An 18,484-nucleotide genomic window follows, 5' to 3' on the forward strand; every position below is an offset into this window, starting at 1 on the left:
GTAGCTTCGTATAACTTCGACTTTTATAGTATATAGACATTACTAGATGCAGCAAAGTTTCTAAAGTTCATCATACTCTCTGATCCTATAATAGAGATAGTACACTCGATCTGGAGCAGGATCAATTACTCGTTGTTATGAATTTCGTAACTTTCGTTCCGTAAATTCAAGATCTAGAATCTAGATTGTATATTTCAAATAACGATTGTAAATTAAAAAAAAAATTTTAAACTCCAATTCAGTTTAAAAACAACATTAGTCACTACAGCAATCAACTACTCCGAGTACACTATCTCAGTAAGAACGAAAACGCAGTGCAAAAGTTTCTCACAGAAAAAGCAAAATCTGCCTCCTCGCACAAAACATAATGAGAATAAATAATACAGGGTGTATTTCCAGGCGAGCTCAGCACGAAGATGGGGGTACTGGGTCCACCGCCACAACTCTGGCATGTCCACAGTTGCGAGACATTATCGGTCCCCGAGGACTGACTACTCGACGACAAGGACAACTGTAGCAGTCCCGTGGCGCGATGCACCTCCGCTTCGGTCCTCGGTATGTCTTCGTCGTACTCGTACGGGTCGTCATCGTCGTCTTGCTCCAGGCTGCCGGTGATGCAGTCCTCGTCGACATTGCGCTGACGTGACTCCAGGATACCTTTCTCCAGACAGGCCTCCTCGGCCTGCCGCCGCAGCAGCTGTTCCGATGAGTACTCCTTGACGACGCTGAGCGTCGACGACGACTCCGCGCGGATTATTAGATTGTCCTCCAGCCTCGAGCGAACGTGTGGAAGTGTTTCTGTTTTTGCACTTTTGAATTCAGATGGTTCACGTTACTAGCGATTTATCATGGAGATATGCTTTTAGCGAGGAGGTTGCACTATTATTTTTGTTTTGCTCGCAAGAGAGTAACTATTTATTTTGATTCATTTTCAATTTCGAACGTGCAAAATTAAATTACAGCTCGTGTTGAATGAAAATGTCGGTCTCGAAGCAATAAATAGTGCTCATGCTCGATCGTTATCATATTGTTTTACGGTTTGACGTACGATGTGTTTCACATCCTGTTGTAAAACCAAACTGTTATCCAATCTTCAGTTTCTTCAATGCCTTTTTCCATTTAAGTTTTTTTTTCAAGTCATTATCGTATATCTTTTTCAACGCACACTTTTTCCAACAACTATCGAATGGATTTTTCTGAGGTTTCAGAATTTTTTTTTGTTTCAATTCTGATTTATTATACTTGGCAGTTGCATCTCTTTGTTTTTGAGCACACTTTGAGTTAGTGACGAATTGAGACTTTTATTATCTGCACTTTTAATGCAACTTCATTTCCTTACTTCGTCGTGTATAACGATGCTCGCGCATGACGAGCAACAAATCACTCTTCATAAACATCGACTGTTCAAAAGACAAATTAGATAAATGAATGAATTTATTAAATTAACTTAAACTATCAAGCTGAGTCATTCATCATTCGTTCTAAGACACATTTGTGAAAAGTATAGGTAGTCAAAGCGGCGCTAGTACGCTGCGACAACAGTAAAAAACATTATTCGATTAGAGTAGAGCTATTGACTTACTGCTCTATTGCAGTTTCATGGATTTTCTAAAAGCATAAAAAGGCTATTGTTTCAGTTCTTGCAACCACGCGGGCGTTAATAACATTTTTTTTCAAACGTAAAAAAATCTCTCTATCTATCTCTGAAAAATGTATTCCACTGCTTATATTTTCTTCCACCGAACGATTTGACAAAAATCAATATTTGCATTTGCAAGTACACATGACGTGCATGGCTAAGTTCATTCCGCATGTTCGGCACGTGTCTCGAATATATAAATATTCAAGTCAGAATGCACGCCTTTGAATTCGTTCTGAGCAAAAAACAAACATTACATCTCAAAAGGCAATTTTTTGCCTTGCCGCCGAGCGATTTCATTTTTCGTTCTCCTATTTGTACTGCTTATCCTCCACTTCCCTCGACAAGCGTGTCAAAACTAAACCCTCCGTTTCCCCTTATGTCAACACCTAAAACGCCGCATCATCTTCGTATTGCTGCAGTCCGCGTACTTAGATGCTTATGCACTGTCTCGCGCATCCGGCCGTCGGAGTGAAGAAAAACAACGCCACAAGAGAGCCGGACCGACGAGTTGTCTTATACACCTATATCGCATTGCTTCGAGTTCGTCGACTGGCCGTCCATCGCAAGGCTGCGCATAGTTGCTTTCGTATCGATGTGTCTTTATATGCATGAATGCGTTGCGAGGTTAGTCGTATGGATCAGCGCTTGATGAATCGAAAAAAGCCTTTTGTTATAATTTGAAACTAAGGAATAGCGAAAGAAGAAATTAAGAGTAATGATGTTTTATCGTTACTCATAATTTTCGAAATATTTATTTCAAGACAAGCTCGAGCAAAGTGTCGTTAATGAGAAGTCCACGTAAACAGAATATGTTATACAGTGTGAGTAAACAAAAGTTTTTTTCGAGCCACTTCAGAAACTTGATTAATTATACAAATCCATCGCCAACGAAAACTTTTCACTCGTAACTTCTATCCTCTAACTCAAAGTGAATTTCGCTCCTATCTAGATCTCCCGATTGCATCTACTCGATAGGTATTCCTAGATATGATTATTCAACTTTGACATCTCTTGCTTGATACACAAAAATCAAAGCTCGGCAATAAGATACAAACGTATAATACAACGACGGCGCCTTGGGAGTTTCGGGATATAAGCGCTCTACGACACGACTTTAGCCAAAGTCATTAAGGTTTCATCGATCGCTCGACGGCGAATAGACCCAAGACTCCTCGCTTTGATTGCGTAAAAAAGTCGGAATATAGAAGGAGAGCCTTTACGTCTGATGTCCGGTCATTATGACGTCACATCGTCGTCGCGCACATCCGCGTGTGAACACCGCGACGAAGGATTCGTTGCACTCTCGGTACTGGAGTTTCTTGCTTTTCTCATGCATTTCGGCGGATTATGAAAATTCGCGCTCGCGTGATGTAAGCCTGTTATTATAGCTGGATGACTATTTTTGAAGAACCAATCGATGCCACTCGAGAATAAATATAAGAGTCGTTGGGGGCGTCCGTAAAGTGTGTTTCGTAGGGCACTCGACACGTTTGTATTGTGTTTCGAGTATGGCGAGAGACACGGCTGAAGTGTGCGAAGATTCGATGACAGTAAGGCTTTGATCATTTTTTCGGTTGGCGCGTCAGCAGTGTATTTAAAATTTCGAGATAAAAAAAACAAGGCGCGTGTTTTGAAAAAAAAATTGTTATGACTATCGTGTGTCATTCAAGCAGCTAGCATTGAACGCGCTATACACTGTGCATACCAAAAAAGAGATATTTAATATAAGCTTGTAGATTTAGAACTGATTTAGAAGAATTATGCAGATAACAGAAAGGTCGCGAGGATATAACTTAATCCATTGTGGAGGCGTATGTTGATGATAAACGAAAACAATATAAAATGTAAAACAAAAGCAACATGTGTCAATGCCACAGGCTGCACACAATCTGATAACGCTGCTCTCGTAATAGCCAACCAAAACAATTAAATCGTCACCGAGTCCCCCCTACTTTTTCTCTCGTAACTTCGTCTCCCGGCAAGAAATTCGTCAAACAAAACGCGCCTGGAATAATTCGTCAGCTCGTAACCGCAAAAATCCCTGAGAGAGCTAACAGACGCTCGCGGATAAATCCTCGCTCGCGCGGCGGCGGCATTCGGCTTCAAGGAGAGCGTATAAAAAAACCGGCAAAGAGCGCGCTCTAACGTTCTAGACATGCTATATACACATTGCGCTGCGTTGCGTAAGCAGCGGCGGTTTTCCGCGTCGAGTCTGCGATAATTCGTGAATTTCGCGAACCGTCGGAGAGCCTTAATTGAGTCGCGATTGCAATAATTACAAGCAAGGAGGCCTCGCTTGTCATCGGCTGCCCTTGTTCATCTTTGTAATTTATAACAGTGATCATAAAACCGCTTTGCGAGAATAGTTCGATACGTACTTTCTAACGAGCTCGGAAATTTTTAAAGCTCTCGAGTTGCAATACGCCGATGAATAACGGCAGCCGTGAGTGAAAGTATCGAAACACGATCTTCCAAATCTCGCGGCGTGTACAGAAAAGCCGCGAACATAATATAAATAGCAATAACCCAGGCCGCCGAATTGCTCAACACGCTACCCCCGCACGCGGCAAACAATCTCTGCACTTTCTCTCTTCATACATATAATGCTTTTAAAGAAGTCCTCCTACACCGTGTACCAACAGCCTGCAACGATAATCCACCTCGGGCGAAATTCTCGAGAGTTTGTTCAAAAGCCGCCGCATAGTAGTAGGCGGCTATGTGAATTAACGCTCGCGGCTCGTTGCGCAAGCGGTGTATATTCTCATCGGCCTTCGCGCAATCGCAAAAAACAGAGGCGGCGCGCAGGCGCATGACACGGCTGACACGCGTTATGTTCGACGTTCCGCACCCCCTGAGCACCGGCTCCGCCATGTCTGTCTGGTCCCCGACTCCCTTCGGCTGTTTCTTTTTTCTTTTGTCTGCAGGCGTTGACAATCGCTTTGACAACGGGTATACTTTTCACTGGATGTGTGTATCGTGTATACCGCTTGCCGATCTGATGATAGAGGGACGCTTCAGAGGGTTTTGTTTGTTGTGTTTCGGTGACTTTGTTTTGGTTCTCGGTTTTGAATTTGATTCGAAAAGTGGGGCTTCGATGCTTGATTTGCGAGGTAAATATAACGCAAGACTTTGAGAAAAAGCTCGTGTCGTTGTTTGATTCGGAGGTAAATAGGTTACCTGAGTGGACGCGTTATGCAATTCGCAAGGATTTGTTGCAAGCTCGATAATTCTCGGGAGATACAAAAATTAAGCGCTTTTGAAGCACAGCATAGCGAAAGGATAAAACTATTGAAGCTCATCGTAAAATTGAAAGCTTTGCCCGGAAGGGTTAACTCCTCTGAAAAATCCCTCATTCATCCCTCGGCAAGCCACAAACTCACAAAAGCCGCTTCTATTTCCGTCCTCAACTCGAGGCAACTCATCTCTGAGATGATACTGCACTCGCACGCATTACCATTGAGCACGAAAATCCGCAGAAGCGCGAGTAGGCACAGCCCAGGTGTGTATGCAGGTGTGTATGTGTGGATCCGTCCTCCTCCTCCTCGAGGGGGTGGTATTGCTCAGCACGCGGCTACACCCTCCTCCGGCGTTCTTACATCAGCTAGTCACTGTGCGCACTGTTTTAGACGACGGAATCACGATGATGTCACACGCACGACGTCTCTGCGTATAACGTAAAACAAAGGCACGGGAAAGCTTTCGTCAAGCTCGAATACAGAGATACACACACACAGGATTCGGACGCAAGTGCAGGCGAACTCTCGACACGATGCAGCACTATATGCACAAGCTCTTCGCGTCTGCGTCGAAAGCTGCTGCAGAGCAGTTCCTCGGCGAGTTTGAAGGCGTGTTATTAGAAAAAGTCGGACACACAGGACGTTTGTATATCACAAAGTAGGCGAATACGCTGGCTCGGCTATCTGTTGTTGGACGACTTGAGGTTAGAGGCTGATGCTTGCTGGAAGGCTGCTGGCGCGTTATTAGACTGATGCGGCGGCAACGGCAGACTGACACTCGCCGCGACTGATCGATCCGCCATGTTGTCGAGGGGGAGCAGAGTAGAGCACTACCGTGCCCATTGTGCTGTGCAGACTGTGTGGCTCATACCAACACGTCTCGGGTACAGCAGAGAGCGAACCGCGCTGCGAGTGGGAGCGTTGTGGTACGGCAGTGGTAGTAGGGAGAGCTGCGAACGCGCAAACTCGCGGAGCCCGCGAGTTTCGAGCGCTGAACATTGCAGACTATTGCAAGCTGCTGCGATGCACTTTGGAATCAGGCTCGGTGAGCTCGTTTTTCTCTGACTCTCCTCTGTGTCTCTGCTCTCCCCCCGCGACGCTATTATTCGTAGAGGACGTGATGTCTCGAGAGGGATGCTGCACACTTTCTGATGGCTGAGGGAGATTTAATAGCAGCGTCTTAGTTGTATTCTGTAGACGAGTACTCTTCTTTTGCGGCGAATGTGTCGTGCTTTTTACTTTTTGAGCTAATATTGTTTTATCGATGTCGACGGGATCGCCAAATTCAGAGAGGGGAATATGATGCGCCAACACGTGAAATTGTAACACACGAGTCTCCGGGGATTGTGTGTAGTATAATATTAAGGGGACTCCAGGGCTTTTGCAATGACGAGACTCGCGTTCGCGTGTGTCGTTTGGAAGATAGTACATGTAATATTTGGTCCTAATTCGCTTTTAATTGCGGATGCGAATGTCTTAGAAGCCTTATCGATCCTTTCTCCACACCCCAAAATCATTACTTCCACAGTTGTCATTGGTTTTCAATTAATCTAAAGGCGTATAGCAACAACGCTTCATTAGTTAAATTCGATGTACGTGTCTCATTCGTCTTCTCAAGAATTCAATGAAAGGCGACTGAAGGCAATTCAAATGAATTTAACGGTATTATCGATATGCTTGCATAATGTCGAGCGGTGACATAACACGTTATAAAATACCCCCTCTGTTCGTGACGCAGTCATAAAGCTTGTTATCCAGTCGCAAAGCGAGAAATATATTTTATTCGAACAATACCTCGTACATTATAAGTATATTCCCTGGTGCTATCACACTGCGTATCGCAAGAAGCGCGTACAAAACCAGTCCGAAAATTGCATAAACAATAACTTATCGCCAAATTGTCTTCCAACCGGTCTGACAAAAGCTCCAAATTGTCGATTCCCAAGAGCGATATAAGCACGCAATTATCCTCTTAACAGCTCTACTCAAACTAAAAAGCCCAATTACCTATACACACTGTGTATAAACGATCTCGTTCTTTTTAAATGATGGTGTAGGCAATCAACGCGTCAAAGTGAACCCGAAGAGCAATGACTCTCAAGCGCGCATAATTGCATAGATATAGTGTGCAGGTGCGGCGCATCACAAGCTCAACATCGAAGGTTGAGCCACCTCGACGTGGAATCCCGGCTTTGACTCGTGCCCTTGTTCACTCGCCGCCCTTCACTCGCCGACACAACGACGCTTCTCTTTCTCTCTCGTCTTATCGCGTTAGTCTTGTCAAACGATAAATTCGCGCGCTGTTTCATATACGAGCGGCTGGAAAGCGAAACGGAGAGGATAATCCCGCCTACGGCACTGCGACGCATTATTTCGCTTTTATTGCGCGACTTTGACGGAGACGTGTATTTTTTTCAGTCAGGGATTCACATGGCGTGTATTATACGTATCTCGGTTTTGATGCTGCACCGGTGCTTTGAAGCGGTAAAATTTTCACGCGAATATGTGTATGCGGGTTGACGGTAAAGTCAAAGAAAATGTGTCGCCTAGATTATGCGAAATACGGTCGATCGGAGCAAAGTACATTTTTTTTTCCAAGTACATAACTGGCACACACGAGAAACTCGCCGGCTAATTGCACACGGAACTTCACAGCGAAACGCGCATGCAAAGTATAGTGGTAATATACCCAAGAAGAGCCATTTTCCCCGCGTATTCCTTAAAATAAAGCGTATAATACCCTGTCAGACTTAAATGTATAACGTATAGGCAATTATGCGAGTCCGTACAAAAGAAGCGCGTTTCTACCTGGCAGCATCGTAACAACGCGTAATACATGAGAATTAGCCGTTTTAATAACGCCGCATTATCAGCGACGTTCTTCGGCGGAAACGGTACACTTCGATGAGACAATCACGGTGTGCTGTTATGGGAGAGGAGAATCCGGGGTAATTTAGCATATCAGCCGCTGCAACGTGGCTAAGCGAGTGCGACGAGTGCGCGAGCACGCGACTGTATTCCAGTGTAAGAGAGACACAGTTCATTTGCAGGTAGATTTCTCGCGCGCGTATGAGCATGTCCGCCGGTAATGGATCGTTATCGGATAGCTGCGCGCGCGCGAGCCTATTGTTTCGAGTAAGCGGAGTGTGTCGCGTCTAATCGCGCAATTATATCGGATTACCGATTCTGCGCCATGCAAATGAGTACCTATAAGTCTATAAATAGGTGAACGCTTTATTTTATACTATGCGAACGAGGTGTATCGATCGAATATGGGCTAAAAATATGTATGGCGAACGCTGTGAGAATCTGTGGCCATAATGAGATTTGGTGTATACTGATTTTGCTGTTATTTTGAGGAACTGTGTGAGTGATTATTGCCTGTGGTTGCGAAAGTACGATGGTTAAAGTACTACGTGCATACTGTACGGATATAATGAGGCGTCGCTGGGTTGCAATCACAGTCAATCTTACGAAATTTTTTCCACTTTTACGTGCTTTGAATTCTCTGCTGCGAGAGTATTTTACATGTCAAGCGCCTAATTATCGAACATCCGTGAGGGGATTGTTCAATTGCACATAAGAATTTATGCTAGCCGCGTGTATTCTAATCCTGCGTAAATCTACCAAAAATAGTTCAAACGTATTTGACTCGGAAACGTATACCTATATAAATGCGGAAGAGAAGAAGGGTCTGCGACAGAACGTATAGCAAACGAAAGCTTTAGAACAAAGCACAAAAAGATAAGCCCATAAGTAACCTCACAGCTCGGGAATAAAACTATGAACAATATCTATCAAGAACCGAAAGGTCGAGCACGCAAACCCTCCGCAGTTCTCCCTTACTTTTTACGCGAGTATATCCCGCCCGTATCGAGAAAATTTTACAGCTTCCCGAAGAGAGGGTCGACCTCGACCCTGCAGCCATAAACCCTCTCCACCCCGCTCAGCCCCCATAAGAGTATACCCTACCTCTGTTGAGCAGCAACGTCCTGATGACCCTGATGTAGACCTTCCCGTATTTGGTCCTCGCCACGTGGAAGAGAAAATCCGTGACGCTGCCCTCGGTCTCGAGCATGTCCGTCTCGGCGAGGGTCTCGCGCATCGCCTCGACGCGCTCCTCGGGCGTGCTGTCATCGGGACTGGCGAGTCCTCGCTCGAGGAACTCGACCACGCCATAGTCCTCCCAGAGCTCGCACTCGCTATCGGAGCGCTGCCAGCGTCGGCGTCGAGACGCCTCGAGTTCGTCGCGGCTGTAACGCACGGGTGTCGAGTTCGTGGTCGGACCGAAGCCCGAGACATCGAGGCCGAGCGCGTCGAAGGATCGCTCGCCATAGCGGTGTCGAGGCGAGCGAGACCGCTGCCCGAGAGACAGGTGGCGAGGAGACGGTACGGGTGTGCTGCTGCTGCTGCTACCGGTGGAGTCGTCGCGCGGGTTCATGACAACATCGTCGCACGTCGACGGACTGGTGATGGGCTGGTTCTTGCTGATGGTGAGCTTGTTGCATTCGTGGCTGGCACTTTTTCACTCACTCAGTTACTGTTTTTCCTTCTCTTATTTTTTGCTCGCGTAAGTTCGTTGATTCTGGGAATTCATTTATTTTAATTATTGATCTTTTTTTATACGAGAACGTTGGAACAAGTCTGTTTCTTAGGATATTATTTTCAAAAACGTTTGCTGATGGTGTGCGCCCCTCGTTACGGTCTCGAGAGACGGGTATTAATTGACGACTTTTATCGAGAATTTGGGTGGGAAAAGACTATGAACTCAGCGTTCCAAATATTTTCTGGCCGCAGGCCCGACGACGTACGCGGAGAGCCAAAAAGTTTTTGTGTGTCAAGATAGTTTAAAGATTCTCAAATAGACGAAAAGCGAACTCAGTACAACAAACCGTTCTTTCGATCGTTCAAATTCAACAACTTTCCCCCCGCAGAAAGCACAAACCAAAATATAGCACCTGTACCACTAAAAAGCCTCTCTTACTCGCATATTACGCTAACGTTAAACAAAGCCCTATATCACGTCTAACCCGCAGCATTATCCGCCATTTCACAGTCCAGTTAGCCGCGAGAATACTACAGCAAGCTGGTTTCCGCGCACCGAGGCTCGTGATGTGTCACTGACTGCGCGTGCGATTTCCGATCTCGCGAATATCCTCGACCTCGAGGTCGCGCGCGGCTTTCGCTCCTCCGCGAGATTCACCCGACGGGTTATTTCTATTCGGAAACTCAAACTTTTCCAAAGAAATATAAATCCTGTCTAGCTCGAGATGAAAGTTGCGCGAACGCGCAGAAGACGTGCAGCCTTTTCCTCGCGAAGTTTGCGCGGATGAAGTCACTGCACACACACTGCGGAAAACTCACTTATCGGTGCAGGGAGATTGAGAAGTTTACGCGAAATCAATAGATGCGACTGGAGATAGAACTCGGGAATGCCTCTACTTCTTCTGGTTCTGACATTGAAATTGCGGTGACACTTGCGGAGCAGCACTTTCTTTAATGTGGAAGTAAATATGACGTATTCTTAGTTCGCTCTGTGAGCATTGAAACGTATTAAAAATTAAAGATTTAAAAGTAGCTATGAAAGGCGCTCTGTTAAGAGTCTCGTTTTTACCGATGTGTGAACGCGATAACCTCTCGAAACATGCATAATCGATACGCACACACCGAAAATAGCCATTGAAAAAGTCCTTCAAGGGTAAACGCGCCTTGCTGAGCGCACAAAAAGACATACACACGCATAGGATTATGTATAGTCAGGAATCGCGTCACTTCGCGGTCACTGAATCTCGTCTCGCGTTCTCGGCCAAGCCCGCAATTATTTAATTAGAAAAAGGCGCTCGACTCTCACTACCAACTGGCGAAGTGCCGACCTTGAGGCTCGAGGCTCATTAGTCTCACGATAGTTATTCGGCAGAGCGTGTATACACCGGCGAGATCCTATAGTCGTTAAATCAATTGGCCGGAACTGGCCGATGTTGGGAGGCAGCGAAATTGAAGCGATCGACCGATAAGGTGGTAAAAAGTGATCTCCGCGAGCGGGATAGGAAAGATTCGTGGTCTATCGGACGGACGTTTGATACTACAGTGTCCGAAAAAGTTACAAGCTCGAGTGTGATTTAATTGCTTTTAACGAGAGGGCAATTGTTTGGCGCTCTCTCTCTCTCTCTCTTTCTCTCTCGAGGGGAAGAGAGAAAAAGGTTCTCGATTTAACGTACTGTCTTACCGCTAAGCTTCGCTAGTTCTCCGATCAATTACAGAAGAAAACTGCTCGGTGAATTCGTTAACGAGAAATAATTGACTTAAAGTCGAGTAAACTTTATTGCGTATCGTAAAGCGACGAGTTAATAAGGGAAAAACAATTTTACGTCGCTGAATAGCACGATAAACAAGAGTATAAGAGAAGAAAAAGAAAAATAAGCGATGAAAGAAAAAGCGAATGCAACGCGCCTCACTCTCTACCCTTTAATCTTCTCGAGACGCTCCTCTTTAATTCACTCCGTTTTCATCTCTTCACCACTGCACACAGCGTCAAAGTGGAAACAATCAACCCCCTCTGATGCATAAAAAACCTCGTGAGTCATCCCTCCTTAAACCTTTCCACGGCGTACGCAGGTCGGAAAATGAACTTTTATTTTGCAATGTATCCTCTAACCTCCTATATCTTCCTCGCTGCAGTCGTAAAGTGCAGCCGTAAACTTTAAAGTCTGAGCACGCGACTAATCGATAACGTCACGAAAAAAGCCTGTGTGACGAGAGATAGCTGGTTGGCTGCGAACAATGCGTGTCGCGCCTTCCATGCTATAATATAACTGCATTACAAAAGCCGTGCCGCACGCGTGTGCCTCTGCAAGCGTAACTAATGGCTGAAGATCCGGCTGACTTGCGGCGCGATTGACGGCTGTGCAAAGGGGAGAGAGAGACGTGTCACGCTGCGGATCAGGTGTTTAATACGCCTTTCGCTCGGGAGTATTATGCTATTGTTGCTATTTTTTCGCTTAATTTCTCTCTGTTGTTGCTGCTGCTATAAGCCGAGCTATGCGGAAATCGAGTCGCTGTCGCGGTGCGATGGCTTTTTATATATTTTCTACTCCCATCGAAACGATTTTGTCTGATTTTAATATACGGAGATCGCAAGAACGCGCCGCGAGCGAAGTTTCCTTTTCTTCGCACTTCTCGAAGTTCGCCTGGAGTCATCGGAGCGATAAAAGTACTCTCGTGAAATTAAAAAACCGACGGACGGAGATAGAAATCTGAATTAAACTGCGGAAGACTGTGACGCGCGGAGATTAAATTATGCGTTTCAAGGGAGCGTGGGAAGGAAAGTGTGACTCTTAATTGAATCCATTTTGTCGAAACTTCGATTCATAAATAAACCATATTAACGAGAGGCCAAAGAAAGCAAAGGAAAACAATAAAAATGCGATCTTCTCTGAACCAGTTCTACTTATTAAATCAATCCAATACGGAAAATAAGACTGTCATGCTTCCTTCATTCAACACTCGCAACGATTATACGCAGGCAACAGTCAATTAAAATCATCTCTCTCTCTCTCTCTCTCTCTCTCTCTCTATCTCTCTCTCTCTCTCTCTCTCTCTCTCTCTCTCTCTCTCTCTCTCTCTCTCTATCTCTCTCTCTCTCTCTCTCTCTCTCTCTCTCTCTCTCTCTCTCTCTCATTCCAGCAATTTCGCCGCGCGAAAACCCTCGAGCGAGTTCCGCAGCCTCACTATACACTTTTTATACACTTACGCGCGTTGGTTCGTAAAAAAACGTCGTGAAGCCGATTGTTAATTAGCGAAAGCTCCTCGATGGATTCTCGCAGACGCGCGCGTTTCGAGCTAATTGGAGCGAGCCATCTGCTGCTGCTTTTTTCCTATACACTAGTATAGCCAGCGGGCACTTATGCAGTCGACGCCAATTGGAGTATCAAGTTCTTCTTTTCCTCTGTATTCCTGAAGACGATGCGTCTCTACACAAGGGAGCGATTCGTGCGGAAAAGCAGCACATATTCGGAAATGCATTAACATCCTTCATTTTTGCATTTTAGAAAGTCCTCTATGATGAGGTATCTCGCGGTGTGGTATAACGAGAAGCCGTTGTTAGAATTTTATCGAAGATGAAAAGTGTTGTACTCGTGCTGCGGGAACAATCGATCCGAGGATGGGATGAGTGAAAAGTAGCGTATGTGGAAGGCCGCCGCATCCGCGTTTGATATACGATTGCGAATTTTCTCCATATACGGGCCGTGTTGACCGCGATGCTGTTACATGTTATATACATTTCAACGACTCTCCGAAACTTCATCGCAAATACACAGTCGGAACTAAACGTTTCATAAACTTTTATAACGGTTTCCGCTCCAATAATCGAGGTACGAAAAAATTTTCTCGCGAAATAATATATGCGCTCATTACATCCGCGAGACTCGCGCTCTCACATATCACGAGTGTCGAAACAGCGTATAAGACCCGCGGCGAGCGCGCACGTTAGTCTCGAGCTCAGAACGACGTGAAAAAAAAATACACGAACACATCCAACTCTAGAAAGGTGCACGGGAAACGCAAGACGGAATACTTCCTCCGCCTCCGGCTGTCCTAAGGCTAATTATTCCCGCGTCAGATGTCCTGTCAGCGCGCGCTCGGATTATAAAGGCGAAAACGATATGCAGAGAAAGAGATAGAACTGCACTAGCCTCGAGAGGGACTTCCTTTCCTCCGCACACATACACGGCTTCCGCCTTGTCGCTTCTTCTTTTTCCCTTGCAGCTAGTGTACTCGCTTTCAAAATAATTGCGCGTAGTAATTCGATAACCGACTATCAGCCATGAATTTCATCGTTTTAATAAGCTCGCGTTACACGCCGCTCTGATGTACGAGACCTGCAGGTGGTCTCGCATTCCTTTTTTTTCTTACAATGCGTAATTGAGCCTGTAAGGCGGCGGATCATAATGCGAAAGGCTGCAATTAAAAATTACGAGCGTAACTCGATTATGCAAAGAAATTAATGCGCGTGAATTAATGATGATACCGCGCGCGTGCGTGTTCGACTCAAGAAGCGAGAGGTGCGCAGGACTGATTGAATTATTTGCCATCTAAACGCTTAGCTGCAGGGAAAATTCAAACGCGTCGAAAAAAACTCGTTATTCGCGTTGAAGCGCAATTGAATTGTAATTACACCGCTAACTAAGCGAGCATGGCTTTTACTTTTACTTTATATATTTGAATATTAATTCTCGCGAGGAGACGAGACTGAGCGTGAAATTTTCAAAACGCTCGCGATGCCGAGAGCACTTACTGGACGGAAAAATAGAGAGGATCAGCTGTAGCGGCGCGAAAGTTTGTTCTTTGCTCGTACAGCTTCGCGGGTATGATCGAATCTATTATTAGTGCATAAACACGGCGGCTCCCGCTATATTTGAAATTACAAGCGCATCGGGTGCATTAGAAATGTAAATTTGTCTGTCCGCGAAGACGAGACGTGGATATTGCGATGCTCTTTCAATTAGAAATATTATTCAGCGCGAAAAGTTTCGTTCGTATAACGCTATACGCAATTCTGCCATCTTGATTAGATAAAAAAGCTGTATCGACGATAAACAACGGTTGTCATTTCGCAAATAAAAATACTCGATGAGTATGTCGCGATGAGAGCTGTAGACGATACACAATTGAAACAAATGTCTACCGTCGTGTATTTTTATTGATAACGCCGTGTATCGAAAGAACAAAAAATTCGGCCGATACTGCAATCGAAACACTGAAAAAACTAGTACACCAGCTCAGGTGCATCGATGCACGTACAAAAGATCGCCGCGCTTCAAGAAAATTCTTCTCCGCCTCGGACGACCTTATACACACACATACGCGGGCGAAGCTACACCCACAGACTCATGCGCTAATTCCAACTTCCGTCACGCAGCCCCAAATAGCTCCTCCGCGAGTTTACAGAACCAACTAACTCGTGCAGAAAGGCAAACCGACACACGATAATCGAGGCCGATACTTCAAATTGAAGAAAAAAAATAAGCTCTTCTGTTTATACGTGCACGAAATCGACGAGTCTGGTGTTTACGTAAGTCTTCGCGCGTGTGTGTGTCGACGAAGGCAGTTGAGTAGCATTTGGCCGAAAAGGCGATTGTCGTCAGTTAGTTTTTCACGTTATCTCAGCGGCAACGGCGAATTACAAGTATTGTAAAGACGCGCGGTCATTTTCCGGCTTATCGGAGGATAGAGCCGCGGCCGCTTGGCAATCGCGCGATCGTTTTTCTTTTCTTTTTTTTTTATGAAAATCTCTCGACCGTTGCTTCAGATTTTCAGTCCGGTTTTGAAGGTTCAACCGAATGTTCTGGATATTTTTAATACTCAGCTTATCGATTGCATGCTCGTCCAGTTTTAAGGAAGGTTATATCATAGCGATTATTATTTATAGCCACTTCGAAGCACGTGTCCGATCGGAACGATCTATTGGAATAAAGCAGAAACGTATAATTAGACGCGAGTCGACTCTAAATTTAAACAAACAGTGGGGTAAGAAGCTCAATTAGCGAGGATTAACGCGTAACTATTTTAATCGAACAGCCATGGAATCCAGCTAACTACCCACAAAACGAAAAGCCCATACACTAAATCCTCCAGGGTGTGAAATTAGAAACGCAAAGGTCTAATTTGCCTCGGCACTATACGCGCCCGATTCCGCTGATTATTTCAGTCGAAACGAACAAAAATAAACTCCTCCGCGACGTGGCCCACACGAAGTACGAGTTAGAGAAGCTAGAAAGATAGATAGATAGAGAGAGAGAGAGAGAGAGAGAGAGAGAGAGAGAGAGAGAGAGAGAGGCCGAAAGTCGAGCGGTCGTCGACTTAATTTAACTTGCGCGAAACATGTGGCTTTCTTTCGCTTCTCAGCATTACATCCGCGAGTTTTTTCTCCGAAAGAGAAGAAATTTTTCACGAGTGACTTTCATTTCCGGAAGTCCTTTAAAGTTTCGAATTTCGACTCTTATTCTCGGCGTATAGGATGCAGAGACCTAGTTTGCGTGGGATCAGGATGACTCAGCGCTAACAAAGAGTTCGCTAAATTCTCGCGATATTCGGGAACAAAGGCCAAATTGGCGAGTGATCAGCTTCGAGTTCATTGACTGCGGGACGTCGATCCGTGTCCTAATTAAAAATTCATATGCAAAAAGCAAGAATCAATCCTCTCTACCAATAAGCAACGTCTTTGACGCGTGAACCAGAGCAGAGCTCGAATTTATTCCATCAGCGCGCGCAGCCAATTACGAAACACTCCGGGGCATTACTCATCGCCGAGAGCAGATGATCATCGCCGCGAAAGCTCTCTCTTGCCGCAACGTAGAGTCGCGAGAAGGAATAGGGTTGAGAAGAAAACGTATGCTCCTCTGACCCGGATAACGAGCTATTCGCTAATGGCTTATCGAGATTCGGATAGCTCGAGGCGGCTTTTATTGATCGATGCGCGCGCGCTTCGTACGTATGCTCCGGTATAATGATGGTGCCGGGATGTAAAGACGCGGCGATCCATCATCAACCTCGGCAGTGACCTTTCACTACGGCGATCGTTTATAGTGACGGAGTTATGAGCGACTGTCGAGGTTAATCGTTTGTCTCTACAGTATATGACCGAGAGAACTTCGAGATTCAATTGTCCGTTCTTAATCGAGCGGAGGAATATTTACGAGAGAATCTAGCTATATAGAAAGTTCGAAAGTAGTTTTATCGACATCGCGAAGACGTATATCGGCTTATCGCCTTGTAAAGATAAAGCTAGACGTGTTTCTTTCCAAGTCTATAACAAGCGCGAAGTGTTAACTCGCCGAGCAAAGAAAGCTCGTCCGTGTTTTGTAAAAAGGGCTCGCGTGAAGAAACTTTCGAGGAATGTCTTGCGGCCTTTGAGATTCTGTCTCTCCGCGACACACGTGATTTTTCTCAAGCAACCGTTCGAGCGATAAAAAGGATGAGTTTAACGAGCTGCCTTTGCCCCGAGAGTTTGCATATATGGATACAAAAGCTCTTCCGCGAACGTTCTAATTGCGAGAGCGTTACGATTAACGCCATGCATGCGTGATGTTTTTTAGGCGAGACTCTGATACTCGTTCCGTCATACGGATGACGGAAGAAAAATGAAGTTAGACGAGCGTACCGTTGAAAAAGCTGAGGTTTTGTTAGGAGTTTCAATGCTAATGTCCGCGACTCGTGTGCCGGGAAGTTTAATTTTGAATTTTTATAATACATCGTCGTCCGAGGTTTTTCGAGGGGTAATTACACGATGTAGACATTTTTTAAATTAATATTCTAGAAAAATTCTGGGATAGTTAAGGTACTAATAAGCTATGCTTATATAAATCGTGGAAAGCGCGCTGAGTAATTTTTTCTTCTGTTATTTCTGGAATAACAAAAGCATGACGCTAGACAACGAGATACGTGTAAGCTTTCGTAATCAGTTTTTCTATGAAAACTATCGGCTATTATTACTTTAATAAATGCGTTTTAAACAGTATTAAAAAGTTACTCGGTACAAGTTTAGCAATTAGCGTCGAGTGTTAATTCGTCTGCTAAACATGTCGACGAACTTTTCCATAATGTTTCTGTCAACACGATAAGAGCGTCTATAAGCTAATCGAAACTCAAAGACGTTTTCCCCTCAACGATATACATACACGCTATACTTATTATTGCATCACGTTTATACAATCGAATTATTTTAAGAGTCGATACACCTGCGCACCCATAAACTTCTCAACTTGCTCACGAAATCCCTAAAGAGATACCCTATAATACTCCGAAGCTCCGGAGCGAGATGAGAAAGGCACTTTAACACCAAAGTCCATTTTCTTAAGTGACTCGAGCGCGTACACTCGATGTAAAAAGACACACACACACACACACACACACACACACACACACACACACACACACATCGAGATAAGGAAAAAGCGCGACGTAAGTATAAGATCGAACTTTAAAGCTCGCGCAGCTATCGCTCGGAATGAATATAATATGTATCTCGAGACACGAGAGGCTCCGGAGACGCTTCTAGTATACAGCCGCTCCCTTGGAATATCGACGTTCGCTCGGGTGGCACACGCTCTCACCGTATATTATCAATCAATCCTTTCGGTGTTATTTCTCCGGATATACATTCGTATACACATCGTCGGGCACGAGAGTATCAACCGAAACACGCGCGTCGTTGACCTTCGCTCCGCAGCTACTAGCACACACTTTCGACTCTCTTTTCGGTATGCGCCAGCACTGGATCATAAGATATTCCGAGAGTTGTAAGAGAGCGCGTTATTGGATTCTTTCACTTTGATTACGGATGACACTACTCTTGAATGGAGTTTCGGTTATACGAGAGATTCGCCTTGACGTTAATTATGACGGGTAAGCTTTTTTTTTAGATGTACTATCGATCTCGCGTCGTTCGTGTTTTGTGTAGCTGTCAGTTGGTTTAATTGTCTTTTTCTGTCCCTGGAGTAAAGTAAGTCGATTGCTTACGTCAGTGATTTTGCAGTTGAGAAAAAGCGGAGTAGCGTTACTGAATTTGCGATTCAAAATAACAGTTATTCGGGTATCCGACGATTCC

The 18,484-nt window shown here is 45.0% G+C and overlaps 1 protein-coding gene across 12 annotated transcripts in view; it reads right to left on the bottom strand.

Annotated features, from left to right (window-relative positions):
• Positions 1–18,484, bottom strand: part of LOC100118416 (trafficking kinesin-binding protein milt) — a 43,309-nt gene that overhangs the window by 7,149 nt on the left and 17,676 nt on the right. For 2 of the 12 annotated variants that reach the window (XM_031922969.2, XM_031922970.2), the window contains exon 2: positions 8,851–9,463. The exons of 6 other annotated variants lie outside the window; for them this stretch is intronic. In XM_031922969.2, coding sequence (XP_031778829.1) covers positions 8,851–9,319 — 469 coding nt within the window. In that variant the 5' untranslated portion in view covers positions 9,320–9,463. Of the gene's footprint in view, positions 1–384; positions 1,401–5,096; positions 5,784–8,850; positions 9,464–18,484 lie in introns of those variants that run through there. 4 more of the 12 variants (XM_032596611.1, XM_032596608.1, XM_032596610.1 and 1 more) reach the window with 4 other exon arrangements.

Source organism: Nasonia vitripennis, chromosome 2 (assembly GCF_009193385.2).
Source record: "Nasonia vitripennis strain AsymCx chromosome 2, Nvit_psr_1.1, whole genome shotgun sequence".
NCBI lineage: Eukaryota > Metazoa > Arthropoda > Insecta > Hymenoptera > Pteromalidae > Nasonia > Nasonia vitripennis.